The sequence below is a fragment of the Xenopus tropicalis genome, chromosome 8, assembly GCF_000004195.4.
Source record: "Xenopus tropicalis strain Nigerian chromosome 8, UCB_Xtro_10.0, whole genome shotgun sequence".
Lineage (NCBI taxonomy): Eukaryota > Metazoa > Chordata > Amphibia > Anura > Pipidae > Xenopus > Xenopus tropicalis.
This window is the reverse complement of record NC_030684.2, coordinates 81,876,731-81,891,365: the sequence shown is the minus strand read 5'-3', so window position 1 is coordinate 81,891,365 and position 14,635 is coordinate 81,876,731. Positions and strand designations below refer to the sequence as shown.

Below are 14,635 nucleotides of genomic sequence, written 5' to 3'. Positions count from 1 at the left end.
CTTCAGTGTTTATATGACAAAAAGTCACGTGATTTTTAGGATTCGGTTTGGCCAGGAAAATGGCCATTATATAATTACACATCAGAGAATATAGTCTTTTTGTGCCTACTGAATTGGCTTTCATTTTTTTTTTTTAAATATTCTCTAACTGATCATATCCCTTGGACACTATTAGCCACAAAACTGTTACAAGTGAATACCCCTTCCCACTTCTATCCTGAGATATTCAATTCACATGTAATTTCACACTATATAGGTATACCAGAAACAAAGCTCTCAGGGTTTTACTAAATATCAATAAACCGATTAACTAAATCTGCAGTTTAACAGTTTATTTTTCATTGTGCAGTTTAATGAGCCCTTCTATTGGATGGTTTGCAGTTTATGAATCTGAATATAAATTAAAGGAGAAGGTGTGATTGCACAGTTTGGGAGCAGGGCCCTGTGTGTGCAACCAAAAGTTTACACACAAAACTATGTCCTTGTACTTTAGAAATAGTACCAACTGAGGCAAAACCCAAAGACGAAAATCCAAGCTGGAAACTTATTTCAGCCACAGAATCAACTTGCACTGAATGATAAGTACCATGCTTTTTCTGCTTCAGGGTCTTATTTTCATATAATCCAGGCTCGTTTTTCCACATTGTCTCTGCAGGCAAGTTCATTTTTTGCCAATGAAACATAATTTGCTTATACTTTGTTCTTAAGAGACGGAATACTTGTAATCCCACAAAGACCAACAAAAATGCTTGTAATGAACAAAAGTCGTCTAAATAAATGGGTTCAGTTCAACAAAATGGACACATCCTCTTCATATGACTGTCTTTCCGATCCCACAGAAAGCAGATGGGAATGTTGCAGAGTCTCTTGCACAGTGTGTGTACAGTGGGATGAGGTACTTTGGTCTGTAGAACAACAAAACCATGAACATAAACAGTTAAAATCCTTGGATCATTGTCACTTTATGGCCTCCAACAGGCCTAATAAAGCACATGTCTAGGCATCTTTCAGTAGCCCCTCTGGAGTCCACCAGAACATTCATATTCCCAGTGTGGGCTGTTACAGGTATAGCATGTTGTCATATATGAAACAATATTCACTGAATGGTCAATAAGAAATAACCCTTAAAGGACATGTAATCCCCACACACAAAAATTTAATCAGTGAACAGCCTCTTTGAAATATTTCAATACCTGCCACACTGGTTGTCCAGATGCTAATAGTAAGGCTACAACATCCCTTAATCACTTAGATTTCCTTCTCCTCCTGTAACCCACTCAGCCCCATCCCTCAGGAATTTGCTTTGGCTGTTGGCTTGTGGGCATGCTCAGTTGTTCTCAGCTCAGATTACCAAACGCCCTCCAGTCTAGCAGTCAGTAAAGAGATGGCATTGATGGTTCCCATAGAAACTCAGCTCTAGCTGTCTGCTTCAATTTTTTTCTCCTAACTTCCTCTCCTGAGCTCAGCTCAAACAAAGCAGAACTTTTATCAGACAGTTCAGCCTGTGTGAGCCTGTATTCTTGATGAAAAATATGCTGAATAAGGGTCTGTGAGTGTGTGTGTGTATGCTGTTTGAGATTTAAATGTATCTAATGTATCAGAGGAAAAACGGCAGGGGGATATATGCAGTACAAATAATGCCATTAAGGCGGGGGAGATATTTCCTATATTGTATTAAATAGATCAGTACCTTTTATATTTTTCACTGTTTAATAATAGTAATACAATGCTTGTATTTGATTTAAACCATAGTACCTTTAATTTATCATGGAACTCATAATTTCTTTAACACGTTTCAACTAAAATGTGAGATCAGAAGTGATACGATATTTGTTATTAGAGAGTTATAAAGCACAAAGTGATGTCTACCCTAAAATACACCACTCATTCTGCTGTTCATTGGTGGAACGCTACACAAAAAAAATACTAAGTTCCCTAATTTCTGCCACAATAGCAGCAATGCAATCAGATACAAATTAGATGCCATATTCTTATCCTTGATTTATACTGCCTGTTTAAAACCTTTCCCTACAGTAATACTCGGATGGCTAAAAATAATAAAAAAGGACAAGCCCTGTTTTCAACGCATCCACTTACCATCAATGCTCCTCGAGTGATGTTTTCTTAGATGGGCATTTCTGCTCCCACTCTGAGAGAAAGTTTTACCACACACAGGGCACTGATGAGATTTTACCCCTGAAAAACAAGATTAAGATCTTAAACACAAGAATCAATGCTGCAATACTGGATGCTAAAGAAAATAAATTAAGGTACCTGAATGGACAACCTGGTGTTTCCGAAGACTTGAATATTCTGCAAAAGAGCGTCCACACCCCTCCATCTCACAGAGAAATGGTTTCTCTCCTGCAGAAACATATGTGCAGGGGTTAAAAAAAATATTTCCTTATATCTATTCCAGGTCTGTAGAAACAGGCACACACACCAGTATGGATACGGAGGTGATTCTTCAGGTTCCCTGCTGTGGTGAACTGTTTCCCGCAGCCTGGCTCTGAACAAAGGAAAGGCTTTTCCCCATTGTGAGTGCGCATGTGAACTTTCAGTCTTTGTAAGACATAGAATCTCTTCCCACAACCTTCTGACGGGCAAGCAAAAGAACGGTCATTTCTAAAAATTAAAAAAGAAGCACAAGCAAAGTTGGATACATTTCTTTTAACAGCCATAACATAATCACTGGCAAATATAACCACCAGTACATGGTAGTGCAATGGTAAACACTGCTGCCTTGCCTGTAGTACTGGGTTCAGTGTCAGGAAGGGCACTATCTACTAGGATTTTGTATGTTCTCCCTGTGCTTGCATGAGTTTCTAATAAAATTGTCCATAATGTGTGTAAAGTTGATGGGTACCTTGGACTGTAAGTACCACTGGGGCAGAGACTACAGAGATTATATATCATTCATTTTAAAGTATGCAGGCTACACAGGCAATACATGAATAATTCATAATAATTAGAATAATAACCAGCCCTTTGGCTGCCCGGTGTGGGTATGGAGATACAAGAAAAACAATTCAACTGGTCCATCTCACTCGCTACATTACCAAGTGACTCTATATTCAAGGTAGCCTAGTGTCATAACAGGTACTGCGGAAATTTGTAGCACATCTACCAATAAGTATATAGAAATCCTCTTATTTTAAGTTACTGACAATAATTCCACCTCATTCTGTGTCACAGTGCTTGCCTGACAGGATTACTAATCCTCCAACAAGAATTCACTACTTCCTTTTTACCACAGTGTGTAGCCCCCTGTTTAAAAAGTTTGAGGACCCCTGTTTTAAATTATGAGTTACTCTTTTGGCACACTCAATGCCACAGCTTACAGCATTCTATTGTTCATACAGTCTGCCCTCTAAGGCTTTGGAGGAGTGGGTTGCGGGGTAAAGCCTGGACACTGGACAGCAAAGGGGAACTTAAAACCTCAACATTTTAAAACTTTTATCCTTCACCAAGAGGGGGAAGATTACCTTACTACATTATTTTGATTGCATTTATACTTGAAGTAGCATGTCTTTGAGAAATACCATAGAAACAACCCACCTATGAGTTTTCAGGTGGTAACGGAGGTGTGTGGGATACACAAAAGACCTGTCACAGCCTTGGAAAGAGCAATGCAGTCGTTTCTCTCGAGGGGACTGGTTTGGTGGAGGAAGGGAAGTTCGTGACTCTGTTTCTGTAAAACTGCTCAGAGCTGTTTCTCCTAGAACAATAAGAGCAAATAAAATAACTAATTCTATATAACAAAAAATAGAAGCAATCTTTTGTTAATGTTTCCATCTGTTTTCAGACTTGCTGAGGATTATGGTTAGTAATTTACTGAACCTAGCTGTGTATCACCATCAATGACTTGATTCAGGATGAATGCAACCATCTCAGTGAATTGCTTACTAAACATGATCTGTGCAAATAAGTGTGTGTAAGCATACCTGCCCTTCATTTGCCCAGTAAAAGGGGATTTTCTTACTGGTAAACCCTTTCTCTTAGGTCCATACTGTCAGTGCAGAGGTATAAGAAGCTATAAAGTTATTGTTTTTTTTGTCCTGCCTTCAGGGGTGTACAGGTTTAACCCCATACATTTGCACTGACAGGACAGGCAGCCTACAGAAAGGATATTACCACTTACCTCTTTTCAAGTAGGTAGAAATTGCTGCAACTACATTAACTTCCAAATAAGTTTGTATAAACATAAACCCAGAAATAACATAAAATACATTTTGCCTGAGAAAATAAAGGCCATGGGTCATTTTGCACTCTATTAGGCTGATAACACACCAGGAGTGCTCCAGGACATTTTTGAAAACTACAGATTTAACAAACTATACCTAAGTGTAACACTAGAATAACAAGGGACAAAATATGCAAATGCCATTTCTGTAAAGGTTATAAATCTATTTCCCCTTTATAAGTAGATTTTGAAATGTTTTTTGTAACAAAAATCCCATACCAACACTACTTGTCTTGACACTTTTTGCCAGTTGTGCCCGTGTGGCAGCAATTAGACTATCGTGGGCCAACTCCTGTACCCGTAAGTACCAGGGTGTATTACTGTCTGTGCAGTCATTGGAAAGGAAATCATTTCCAGAATCTTCAGCCTCATCCTGGACAAAAACAAGATGTTCTGACGGAGAAGTCAAGCCTAAAGGAAAATAAGTCATGCATTACAACTAGTATCAGCATCTCACTACAGCATTCTATACATACAAACATATTATATTTAGGGATGCAACAAATCCAGGATTCGGTTTGGCATTCGGCCAGGATTCGGTTTTGGCCAAACTGAATCCTAATTAGCATAAGTTAGCATATGCCAATTAGCATTCAGAAGAGGTAAATGTTAGGGGGGAAAAATTTCACTTTGTAACCCTTCCCAATCCTAATTAGCATATGCTAATTAGGATTTGGTTCGGTATTCGGCTGAATCTGTCAGAGTGGGTTTGGCCCGAACCCAAAAAAGTGGGTTCGGTGCATCCATAACATTATTATATTAATAGTTAAACAGAATCCGACTTGCACTGCTGAAAGAATCAAGAAGGAAAGAGGAGTGTGAAAATGAAATCACTTGTCCCTGCAGACATTTGCAAAACTGCCTGTCAGTGAATTACTTTCCCCGATACCGTCAATTCAATAATATTAACTAATATTCCACTGCATGTAAAATACTGTACCCCAGACTACTCGTATTTGATTTATAATTGAAATTTATAGGCATAAACACCCTCATAAAGATTTTTTAGCTGAAAATGTTGGTCAAGTATATTTCATTTTAATTTAAGCTAGTCTGTATGTAATGGAATTGTGTGCTTGATTTCTATGAATTTTAAAAACTAAACATACCTTCACAGCTGCACGGATAGGAAGCTGTGGGAAACAACTCACAACAATACTCACAACTCACAACAATTAAAAACTATGTTTTCTATTTGTATTCATGTTGATGAACTAATGTTTTTACACACTGTTTTTATGGTGCACAACGACTGGAGAGATTATCCAGCTGCAAACATGAAAGTCAGTAAAGATTCTGTCAAAGGATAGCAGATCATATGATCAAAAAGCAAAAAGGAATCAAACGGCTCCAGGCAGCAATTGAAAACTGCAGTGATTATTATTGTTCTAGGAGAAAGGGCTCTGCCCGAAACATATAGTGTGCTGACACTGCTGTTAAATTCACTGCAATTTTTAATTGCTGCCTGGAGCTGTTTGATTCCTTTTTGCTTTTTGATCATATGATATACTGTTGGGGTGGCTCACAGACACCTGGAATCTGCAGCCGTATACTTCTGAGTATTTGTGCTGAACTATAACCCAAAGGATAGCAGATGACAGGTTTGCAACAAATTACCTGTTCTAGCTAGATTGAGGAGAATGAAGGAAGAATTATCATTGGTAGGTAAGTCATGAAGTAGCGAGGAGGGTTCAGAAGGTGACAGCAATGCAATGGGTTTCTCTTCTCTAGAGTCTGTGCAGTGATCAATGTCCACTTGGAGGCTGTTCAGCAAGGAGGTACCTGAATCCTTAGCTGGCATTCCTTGAGCTACAGAAGCATCTGTGTAAATCCCAGAATTCATGCAATATTTAAGAATCCAAATTACATAAATATTACAGTATAAATGTTTGGTTAAAAAAAAATCCATCGTTATCAAGTTGTCAGCCACAATGTTAACCCAACCAGAGCTGAAAGCGGACGCAGCACACTCTCTGGATGGGCAATACTTTTGCCAACAGATGTAGAGAAGCAGGCTTAATATGGTGCCACTGCCAGCAACTAATGACCCACTACGAACTGCTATAGTATGATATTTGCATTTCCATTCAGGGGCCACATAGTGTCAGTCCAAAGCTGTAGTAGAAACCTAAATTGAATTAATCAATTAATTCATCAATTAAGGAATAATTAATTGATCCCTTTTAAATGAAAAGGCAGAAACTGCAACTAGAAGAGTGTGTTTTAAGTGGTCCAAATAAATACAGACTTTTGTTTAAAAAGTTAATTACCTGTCTCAGTACTCACTGCTTCCACCCCACTGTATTTTTTTAAACTATATTATTTCAAGACCCCGAGAGGCTTCTCTATTAATTAAAATAACAGATACATGAGGGTATCTCAGTATTTCAAGTGATTTTATTTTGGTTCAATAGAAACTCAATAATTGCACTTTACAAAGTATTGCTGCTTTATAACAAGGCCCACAATCTTCTAAAAATAGGAAGGACTGCAGAACTAAACATTTACAGGCAAAGGGTAACACTATGTGTACCTGGTAACAGCAAGGAGCCACATTCCGAGGGTTCGGGAAGAAGAGACAAACATGCCAGATCTTTTGAGTCACCTTCCACCAGTTCTTCTCCCAAAGGAATGGATGTATTCTGTACAAACTCAACCAGCAGCTGCAACAGATGACATGTTTCAGACAGTGCCTAACTATAACTTGTCACTAAGCTTATACAACTTATAAGCTTCAAAAACAGGGAAGTTATGACTGATGGGTGGCTAGTGGGTAGGCCCACTATCTATAAGCTGGAGGACAGATGTACAAAGTCTACTGGTACTTTCCCCTGCCCCCAAGTTCAATGCCAGCCACATTATCCCTGTTCTTAAAACTGTTGGGGCTCAACAAAGGTGTGTAGAAGATAGCTGCTTCCGTCATAGGTTTCTGCGGACACTTTCTTTTATCAAAATCACGTATTAATTATACAAGGGCACTCAGCCTATGTCTATGGCTATGATTACGTGTTGTAAGACACGTCAGGAGGATTAATGTGAAAATAAAGCTTCTATATGAACCTCTTCTATTTGGTTCTGGAGTGTGTGTACGTCTGCTGCAGTTTTTCTGGTCTGCTTGCATGTGGAAAGTCATTGCCTGTTATTGGTATGTGTGTTTCCTTTTGCAAAAAAAACTGTAGCTGTGCCTCGCATTACGTGAGAGATCCTAGATATATACTTATGACAGCAAAACTTGTCTTAAAAGGCACAGATCAGGGTCAATAAGATAAGTGCAGGCTGAGAATCTGCCCCAGCGATTTAAATATCAAAAGTTGTGCCTGCACCCAGAAGAAGTATTTCTTCGGCCTGGATGCAGGGACATGCAACATATTTCAGCTGGAAACTGCTCCAGTATGCAGTTTCAGACTGAAATATGATAAGTGTGTCTGCAACCAGTCGAAACGCTGCTTTTCAGATCTTTAAAATGGAGGGGCATATTCTCAGCCTGCACTTATCCACAGGCCAAGAATCTGCCCCATATGGCATCATCCTTAAGGCGAGAAAGAAGATGGTAAATAAATAAACTTCCAAAATCAAATTGTGCCTCCAATGAGAAATAGGGCTTCAGGCAAAACATTTATGCATCTTTCAGATTGAAGGGAACCCTATGAAAACATACTGAAGCAGAATTGTTCAAGAAGAAATGAAAAGGCCAGTCTACCTGAGACCTTCTGAGCCCTTCAACGTAGGATACATACACTGTACAATTTCTCATTAAAGTGTGTAAACTGCACCAACTCCTTCACCAAGGAGGATGAGAATGTATACCCAACTCAAGATTAGATTAGACTTAGTCAGCACAGTTTAGCAAAAGAATAATCCAATGCTCACCTCTGGTTTGGACTGCAGCTCATCTGATAACATTGGTACAGTTCTAATACAAAGCAGATCCAAAGAGGAAACCACCTAAAATCAAACAGTATAAATTACTACTAAAGTCCTTTTTCATTAAGTTCCATCATAAATGACGATATGTAAAGAAATGTACTCTTCAGAAACACACACACAGAGTATGCACTCTATTGTCCTGCTCCTAATTTCATTTTCAGCAGAACAAAATTTAAAAATATCTAAATCTTTATCACATAATAAGAACCTTGAAATTTATACACTTACCATTTAAAAAATTTCCCAGCTGAGCAATATCGGTAACCAAACTTCAACTGAATCATAAATGTTCAGCCAAAACCAAAAAAAAAAACTCATACTGCTGAATAACCTGATTTGGGGGTGCGATTAGGTTATAAGATGCCTCAAAACCGCTCAGCCTGCACGCCTCACACACATTAATCTGACAAATAGCTGTGGGACAATCCCTCAGACTAGATTAGTACACGTGGCCAAATTGGACTAATATCTATCTATGCCAATATTACACCCAAGAGTTGCCAGCTTTTTACTGCAACAAATATATTATATGCTTGTCAATCCAATCTCTCCTACTCTAATTCAAAAATAATGGAAAATGCCCATTAAAGTCTCAGGCCCGCAATTACTGACCATTTTATTATTGTAGGCTTAGGCTCAAGCTTTAAGATGCTGACAAAATCAGGTTGTTCACTGCTTGTACAAGATAATCTGGGCAGCAGCTACAGTTCTATTGTCTCTAAGTGAGTGTGGCCTATTTTTTTTTTTTTTACAATAAACCCTTGGTTTTGAATAGAAAAAGTCATATTTTTAAAAGATGTCAGTATCCCTTTAAATCCCCATGTGTGATATTGTTATTGACGCCTGCAGCTGGGACACTGAGCCTGAATGCTAATACTGGGATTGCCCATTCACTCTCTCAAAAAAATGAAAGAGACCTACCCTTAGAAAATATACTTTATCTCTTGTGTGTGACTCTTTTTATTGCCATCCGTAGCTTCCCCATCACCTCTGAGCGCAAGTTTCCCAGTGTAGTGATCCTACTCAGGAGTTCTTGCTCCTGCAGATTCACAAACGATTACTGGCTTCTGCTTCCTTTCTCACCTCCCAGTGCTCGCTTTCGTTACCCCGTTTCCAGCTATTTAATGATATGCCCACAACACAGACTCTACCCGACCCAAGCAAAATCCTCTTTCTCTCTTTGCACAGGGGTGAGCACAGAAACCGGAAGTCAGTATACCAACAATCCGTACAAGGGGCGGGTCTAAAAAAAAAAGTCACAAACAAAAAACTGTAGTTACTGTCTGATGGGCTATCCATTTGGTAACTGGCTATTAGTTCATAAAGGATCAAGAAGTCAGTATAATACTCTACTGCTTATTACCCGTAGGAAACATATTGTAGCCGGAAGTTGTGGTACTGTCACTTCTAGAAGGAACCGTAATCCGGAAGTTTAACAATTCGTACAGTTACCGGATGCCATCGGATTGTGACTCCGTACAGAAACAGTTCTATGACATTTATTGTGTTGCTGAAGTCGGAAGTAGTTCGCAACTTGTCACCTTCTCCCTTCAAGCATGAGGCTCTTTCCCGGGCTCCTGATATCCCACGGTCGCGTTGCCCGACGGCTCGGTCTAGGACCACGTTCTAGGCTTGATTTGCTAAGGAATCTTCTCACAGGCTTGACCCGTCATGAGAGGATTGAGACTACATGGGCCAGGGCGGACGAGCTGCGGCAGTACGCAGAAAAAGTAGGATACCATGGATACTTCTGCCCCAGAACCCTCACTGGTTTATGGTTCCTAGGGGTCTATTAGAGTTTATTTAATCCATGTGCTATTTTACTTATTTCCGATATGCGTTTTAGCAAAGAGCATCTGTTGCTGGCAAACAACTGTTAAGTTCTATAAGGGCAATGACACACGGGGAGATTAGTCGGCGCGCAACAAATCTTCCTTGTCGCGGGCGACTAATCTCCCCGAAATACCATCCCAACTGCTAGAATGTAAATCGCAGGTGGGATGGCATACGCAGCGCCGCGATTTCCCAAAGTTGCCTTGAGAGAAACTTCGGGATGGACAAATTTCCACCTGGGCAGTAATCCACAGCAACCAATCAGTGATTAGCTGGTTTTGCCCATTTGTAGTTAGAACAAAGAAACCAAAAATATGATTGGTTGGTATGCGTTACCTCCCAGGTACACATTTGCTGATTAATGATCCCTAGAATTAGCACAATACACACTATCAGCAACCTGGCTTCTAGCACATCAGGAAGTTTGGGATATGGTAACTATTTAACCTTTAGGGCTCTGGTACACGGGGAGATTAGTCGCCCACGACAAAACTCCCTGTTCGCGGGCGACTAATCTCCCCGAGTTGCCTTCCCCTGCCATCCCACCGGTGAAAATGTAAGTCGCCGGTGGGATGGCACACGCGGCGGCGCGAAGTTGCCTCGCCAGGTTTTTTCGGCGATTTGCGCGAAATCGCGCCGCCGCGTGTGCCATCCCACCGACTTACATTTTCGCCGGTGGGATGGCAGGGGAAGGCAACTCGGGGAGAATAGTCGCCCGCGAACAGGGAGTTTCGTCGCGGGCTCTGGCACACGGGGAGATTAGTCGCCCGCAACAAATCTCCCTTGTCACGGGCGACTAATCTCCCCGAACTACCATCCCACTGGCGAAAATGTAAGTCGCCGGTGGGATGGCACACGCTGCGCAGGCGATTTCGCCAAATCACCGAAATTGCCTCGCGAGCCACCCATTGATTTGAAGTGCACTGGATAATCATTTGCAATGTAGTTATGTGATGACCTTGCGGGATGCAAGACTGCTGCTTTCTGCAGTTTGGCTATATTAAAAAACACATAGGAAGCTTACAAATTACACAATACAATGCTATGATAAGTTGAATATTAGCGAGTAATGATGACACTGCTTGAAATTTTACTTTTTAGCTAATTGACTATGGCAAGCGAGGGGACACAGATGAGCGAGCTATGAAGATGGCTGACTTTTGGCTGACGGTATGTAATAGCATAACACTAAGGGGCATTGCATTATTCAAGATTTAAGAAAAAACTTGAATGTACTCAGTATTTTTTGAAATCACTGGTTGGAATCTGTAAAATCATGATGTTATGGTGTACTTTTTATTTCTAAATTGCACAGAAAATAATTCACTCTACCTTTTAAACTTTTATTCTTGAACCAACAAATGTATTTTATTTAATCATAATATTAGTGTGTAGGCAGCCATTTTGTGCCTAAATCTGAGCTTTCATAAAAAGCCAGCGCTACACATTAGAACTGCTTTCAGATAACCTATTGTTTCTCCTACTCCCATGTAACTGGAGGAGTCGCAAGTCGGACTTGGATTTCTTACTATTGAGTGCTATTCTGGTATCTACTGGGAGCTGCTATCTTGCTCCTTTCCGATTTGTTTTGCTGATCGGCTGCTGGGAGGCAAGGGAAGGGGAGTGATATCACTCCAACTTGCAGCTCAGCAGTAAAGTGTGACTGAAGTTTATCAGAGCACAGGTCACATGGCTGTGGCACCCTGGGTAATGAAGTATATGGCTAGCCCCATGTGACATTTAAAAATTAAATATAAAAAAAATATATATATATTTTTGCTTTTTTAAAAAACAGATTTCAATGCAGGATTGTGCTGGACAAGCTCTATTAATGATGCGTTTTGAAAAAAACACCTTTTCCATGAAAGTATCCCTTTAAAATAAGATTTACCTTACCAACACGGATTCATTATTCTATATATTCCTTCTGTTTTATTTAAGCAGATATCATCTACACGCCAGCTTACAGTGCAATCAGTACATCTCAATTTCTGCATGCTATCTCTGTGATGGGTTTGCCCTTACTTCAAAATGTCTTTTGTTCTATGTTCAGTTTTTGAGTGTGAGGGCTGTGTGACACACGGGCGGCTAATCTCCCCAAAATGCCATCCCGTCGGCAAGAATGTAAATCGCCAGTGGGATGGCATACACGGTGCCGCGATTTCCCTGAAATCGTATTTGCCATTGTGTTGGTTTTAGGGTGTGTTTCATGTAAAAATAGGCAAATAAAGACTGATATCACATCCCTCTATCATAAAATCAGAGCAGAATAAAATTATTAACATTGATCAATCCCTCATGATAAGATACAAATATTTATGGAGTGAAGGTGTGATTTAGGCCTTACAGACAGCTAGAATAAGCTTCATAACTATAGCCACTGGATAATTAGAACATTGCTTTGGAAATTTCATATTGATCTATATAACTTTAAAAAAATGACTAGGTTTGTGTGTTGTTTTTCCTTTAGGAGAAAGATTTGATTCCCAAGCTGTTCAAGGTTCTTGCACCTCGTTTCAGCTCTCATCACAGTAATTATACCAGAATGTATCAGATTCCCAGCCGTGATAATGTGGATCGGGCTAAGATGGCAGTGATTGAATACAAAGGAAATCCATACCCTCCACTGATCACACCAAAAAAAGACAACGAAAAGACTCTCTTAAACCAGCTTCTGAAAGGTTACCGACTAGAAAAGGGTCAAGCTTCTTTAGACTTTCCTAAGTTACATTTATGAATGTTTTTGGACATACCTCATTATTTATATGTGAATAAAATATAGTTTCATTGAGAATATCTGACCAAAATAGTTCTGGTGTGTCCCATACTTTACTATAATACAATATAGTACTGTGGTTTTAGTTAAACTTTCGTTCTTGAAAACATATAAAGCTTTTATAAATGAATGTTCCTGTGTAACAGAAATTTTCACTTTAATGCTTTTTGTTATATAATTTTTTAAAACCCTTCAGACAGCAGTTGGCTTGTTTTTCTATCCCTGGCCTAAAATGTTGTTTATAACAAACCAATTTTTTTTTTTTTAAAAATCAGAATTAAATTTGTTTAAATACATTTCTTCATAGCATTCAAATGAATGTTTCTCACCAAACCCTTTGATGTTGCTCCCAGTGGCCTCAATACATTTCTGACTTGGTGGCAAGTTTTGGAGATGTAAAGACTATGGGGCCCATTCATTAAACCATTTTTATTTTTTTGGGGGGGGGGGGATCTTATTTTTTCTAAATTATAGAACTTTTTGTAATGTCCACAATAATTTCATTAAAATTCCACAACGTTTTCGTTAACTTCCACGGAAAAGTGGTATTTTTCGCAAAGACTACGACCATTTCGGAATTCATTCAAGCTTTGGTATCATGACTATCTTTTGGCCACGTTGGATCTGTAGAGTGCCATTGAGTCCTATGGAAGGCTTACAAAATCATGCACTGAAGGTTTCAAAGCCAGAAAGGTTTTTGCGCCTCTTGTGAACGATTGGATCGGAATTTTCGTGACATTTTCGAACATCAGAAATCATTGTGGTTCCAATTGTGACTTTAACCACCAAAAAATCGTGGTTTAATGACTGGGCCCCTATGTATTCTGCCAAATAGAGCCTCCTGTTGCCTGCCATTTCATGCTAGGTTATCATATAGCCAATCACAAAATAGCCTTCATTAGTCACCTGTAAGAATTTTTATCACGATTGCGTTGCTTCTGAATGTTTTTTTTATATTTAAATGTTGCTCACAGGTAAAAAAAAGTTTGGGGACCCCTGTGCTAGAGCATATCATTAAGCCTTTCAAACATGAAGGCTTTGAAAATAAACAAAACATTGGTCTTTTTTCTCCTTAATGTACATTTTCTTTCCTATACCATTTCCACAAAACTTATGAGGGCTGATAACCTTTCCATAACATATTAGTAAATACATTGACATTGTACTGAAGTACACTGTCCTTGGCATGAATCTCAGAGCTGCTATATGTGTACTGCCCTGACAGTTTGCCTAAATTCATGGTTAGCTCTCACTGTACATGGCTAGTTCAAGCCAAAAGTTTGACACCTCACTGTGGGAGTGATATATTCCCCTCTGTTATGCAAGGGGAATGTAATGGGTTCATTTGTAAGATGTCCTTCCCCCCAATTTCTCTATTCCATTATCTCCCTCAATATCCATCTCCCATTACTTTTTTTTTCTCAACTTGAATAATTAAATTCTTTTTTTAAATTAAATTCTCTTCCTCACCTTCTCCATATATGCTGTGTTCTTCATCACTTTTTCTATTTGCTACTCTATCCGAATTAAGTCCCCTTCCAGTGTACCATACTCTACTTTTTCTTCCTTCCCTCGTGCTATTTATTTTTGCCCTTCTGCCATATACCATTTATTTCCCTGTGCCAATCTCTCCTTTTCATTACACAATCATTGTGTGGCAGCATTTGCCCACATTGAAATGCCCACAATGGGCTTCTATGACCAATAGCCCTATCCTACCTAAGACCCCCATTAATCCCCAAACTCACCTTCATTGTACTTTTAGCAATTTTTCCAGGGTTCAAGGTGATCAGTTGTATAAGTATGGATGGTATCTTCCAAGAAACTGCCCCCTTTTTTAAAACTCTCTGAAATTG

At 39.4% G+C, this 14,635-nt stretch overlaps 2 protein-coding genes across 7 annotated transcripts; one reads left to right on the top strand and one right to left on the bottom strand.

Moving 5' to 3' along the window:
- Positions 1-317: 317 nt before the first annotated feature.
- znf410 (zinc finger protein 410) lies at positions 318-9,620 on the bottom strand. 6 transcript variants are annotated; one of them, XM_012968676.3, is made up of 11 exons: positions 9,534-9,615; positions 8,399-9,413; positions 8,114-8,188; positions 6,777-6,906; positions 5,861-6,064; positions 4,463-4,654; positions 3,559-3,718; positions 2,444-2,625; positions 2,275-2,364; positions 2,098-2,196; positions 318-905 (listed from the first exon to the last, which is right to left on the bottom strand). In XM_012968676.3, the coding sequence occupies exons 2-11, from the start codon at positions 8,399-8,401 to the stop codon at positions 784-786; spliced, it is 1,257 nt and encodes a 418-aa protein (XP_012824130.1). In that variant the 5' UTR covers positions 8,402-9,413; positions 9,534-9,615; the 3' UTR covers positions 318-783.
- An 83-nt stretch (positions 9,621-9,703) lies between these two features.
- On the top strand, positions 9,704-13,850 carry mrpl17 (mitochondrial ribosomal protein L17). Its single transcript, NM_001172276.1, is given in 3 exon segments — positions 9,704-9,900; positions 11,105-11,173; positions 12,474-13,850. Coding segments are annotated over 3 exon segments (510 nt in total). The 5' UTR covers positions 9,704-9,726; the 3' UTR covers positions 12,741-13,850.
- Positions 13,851-14,635: the final 785 nt, after the last annotated feature.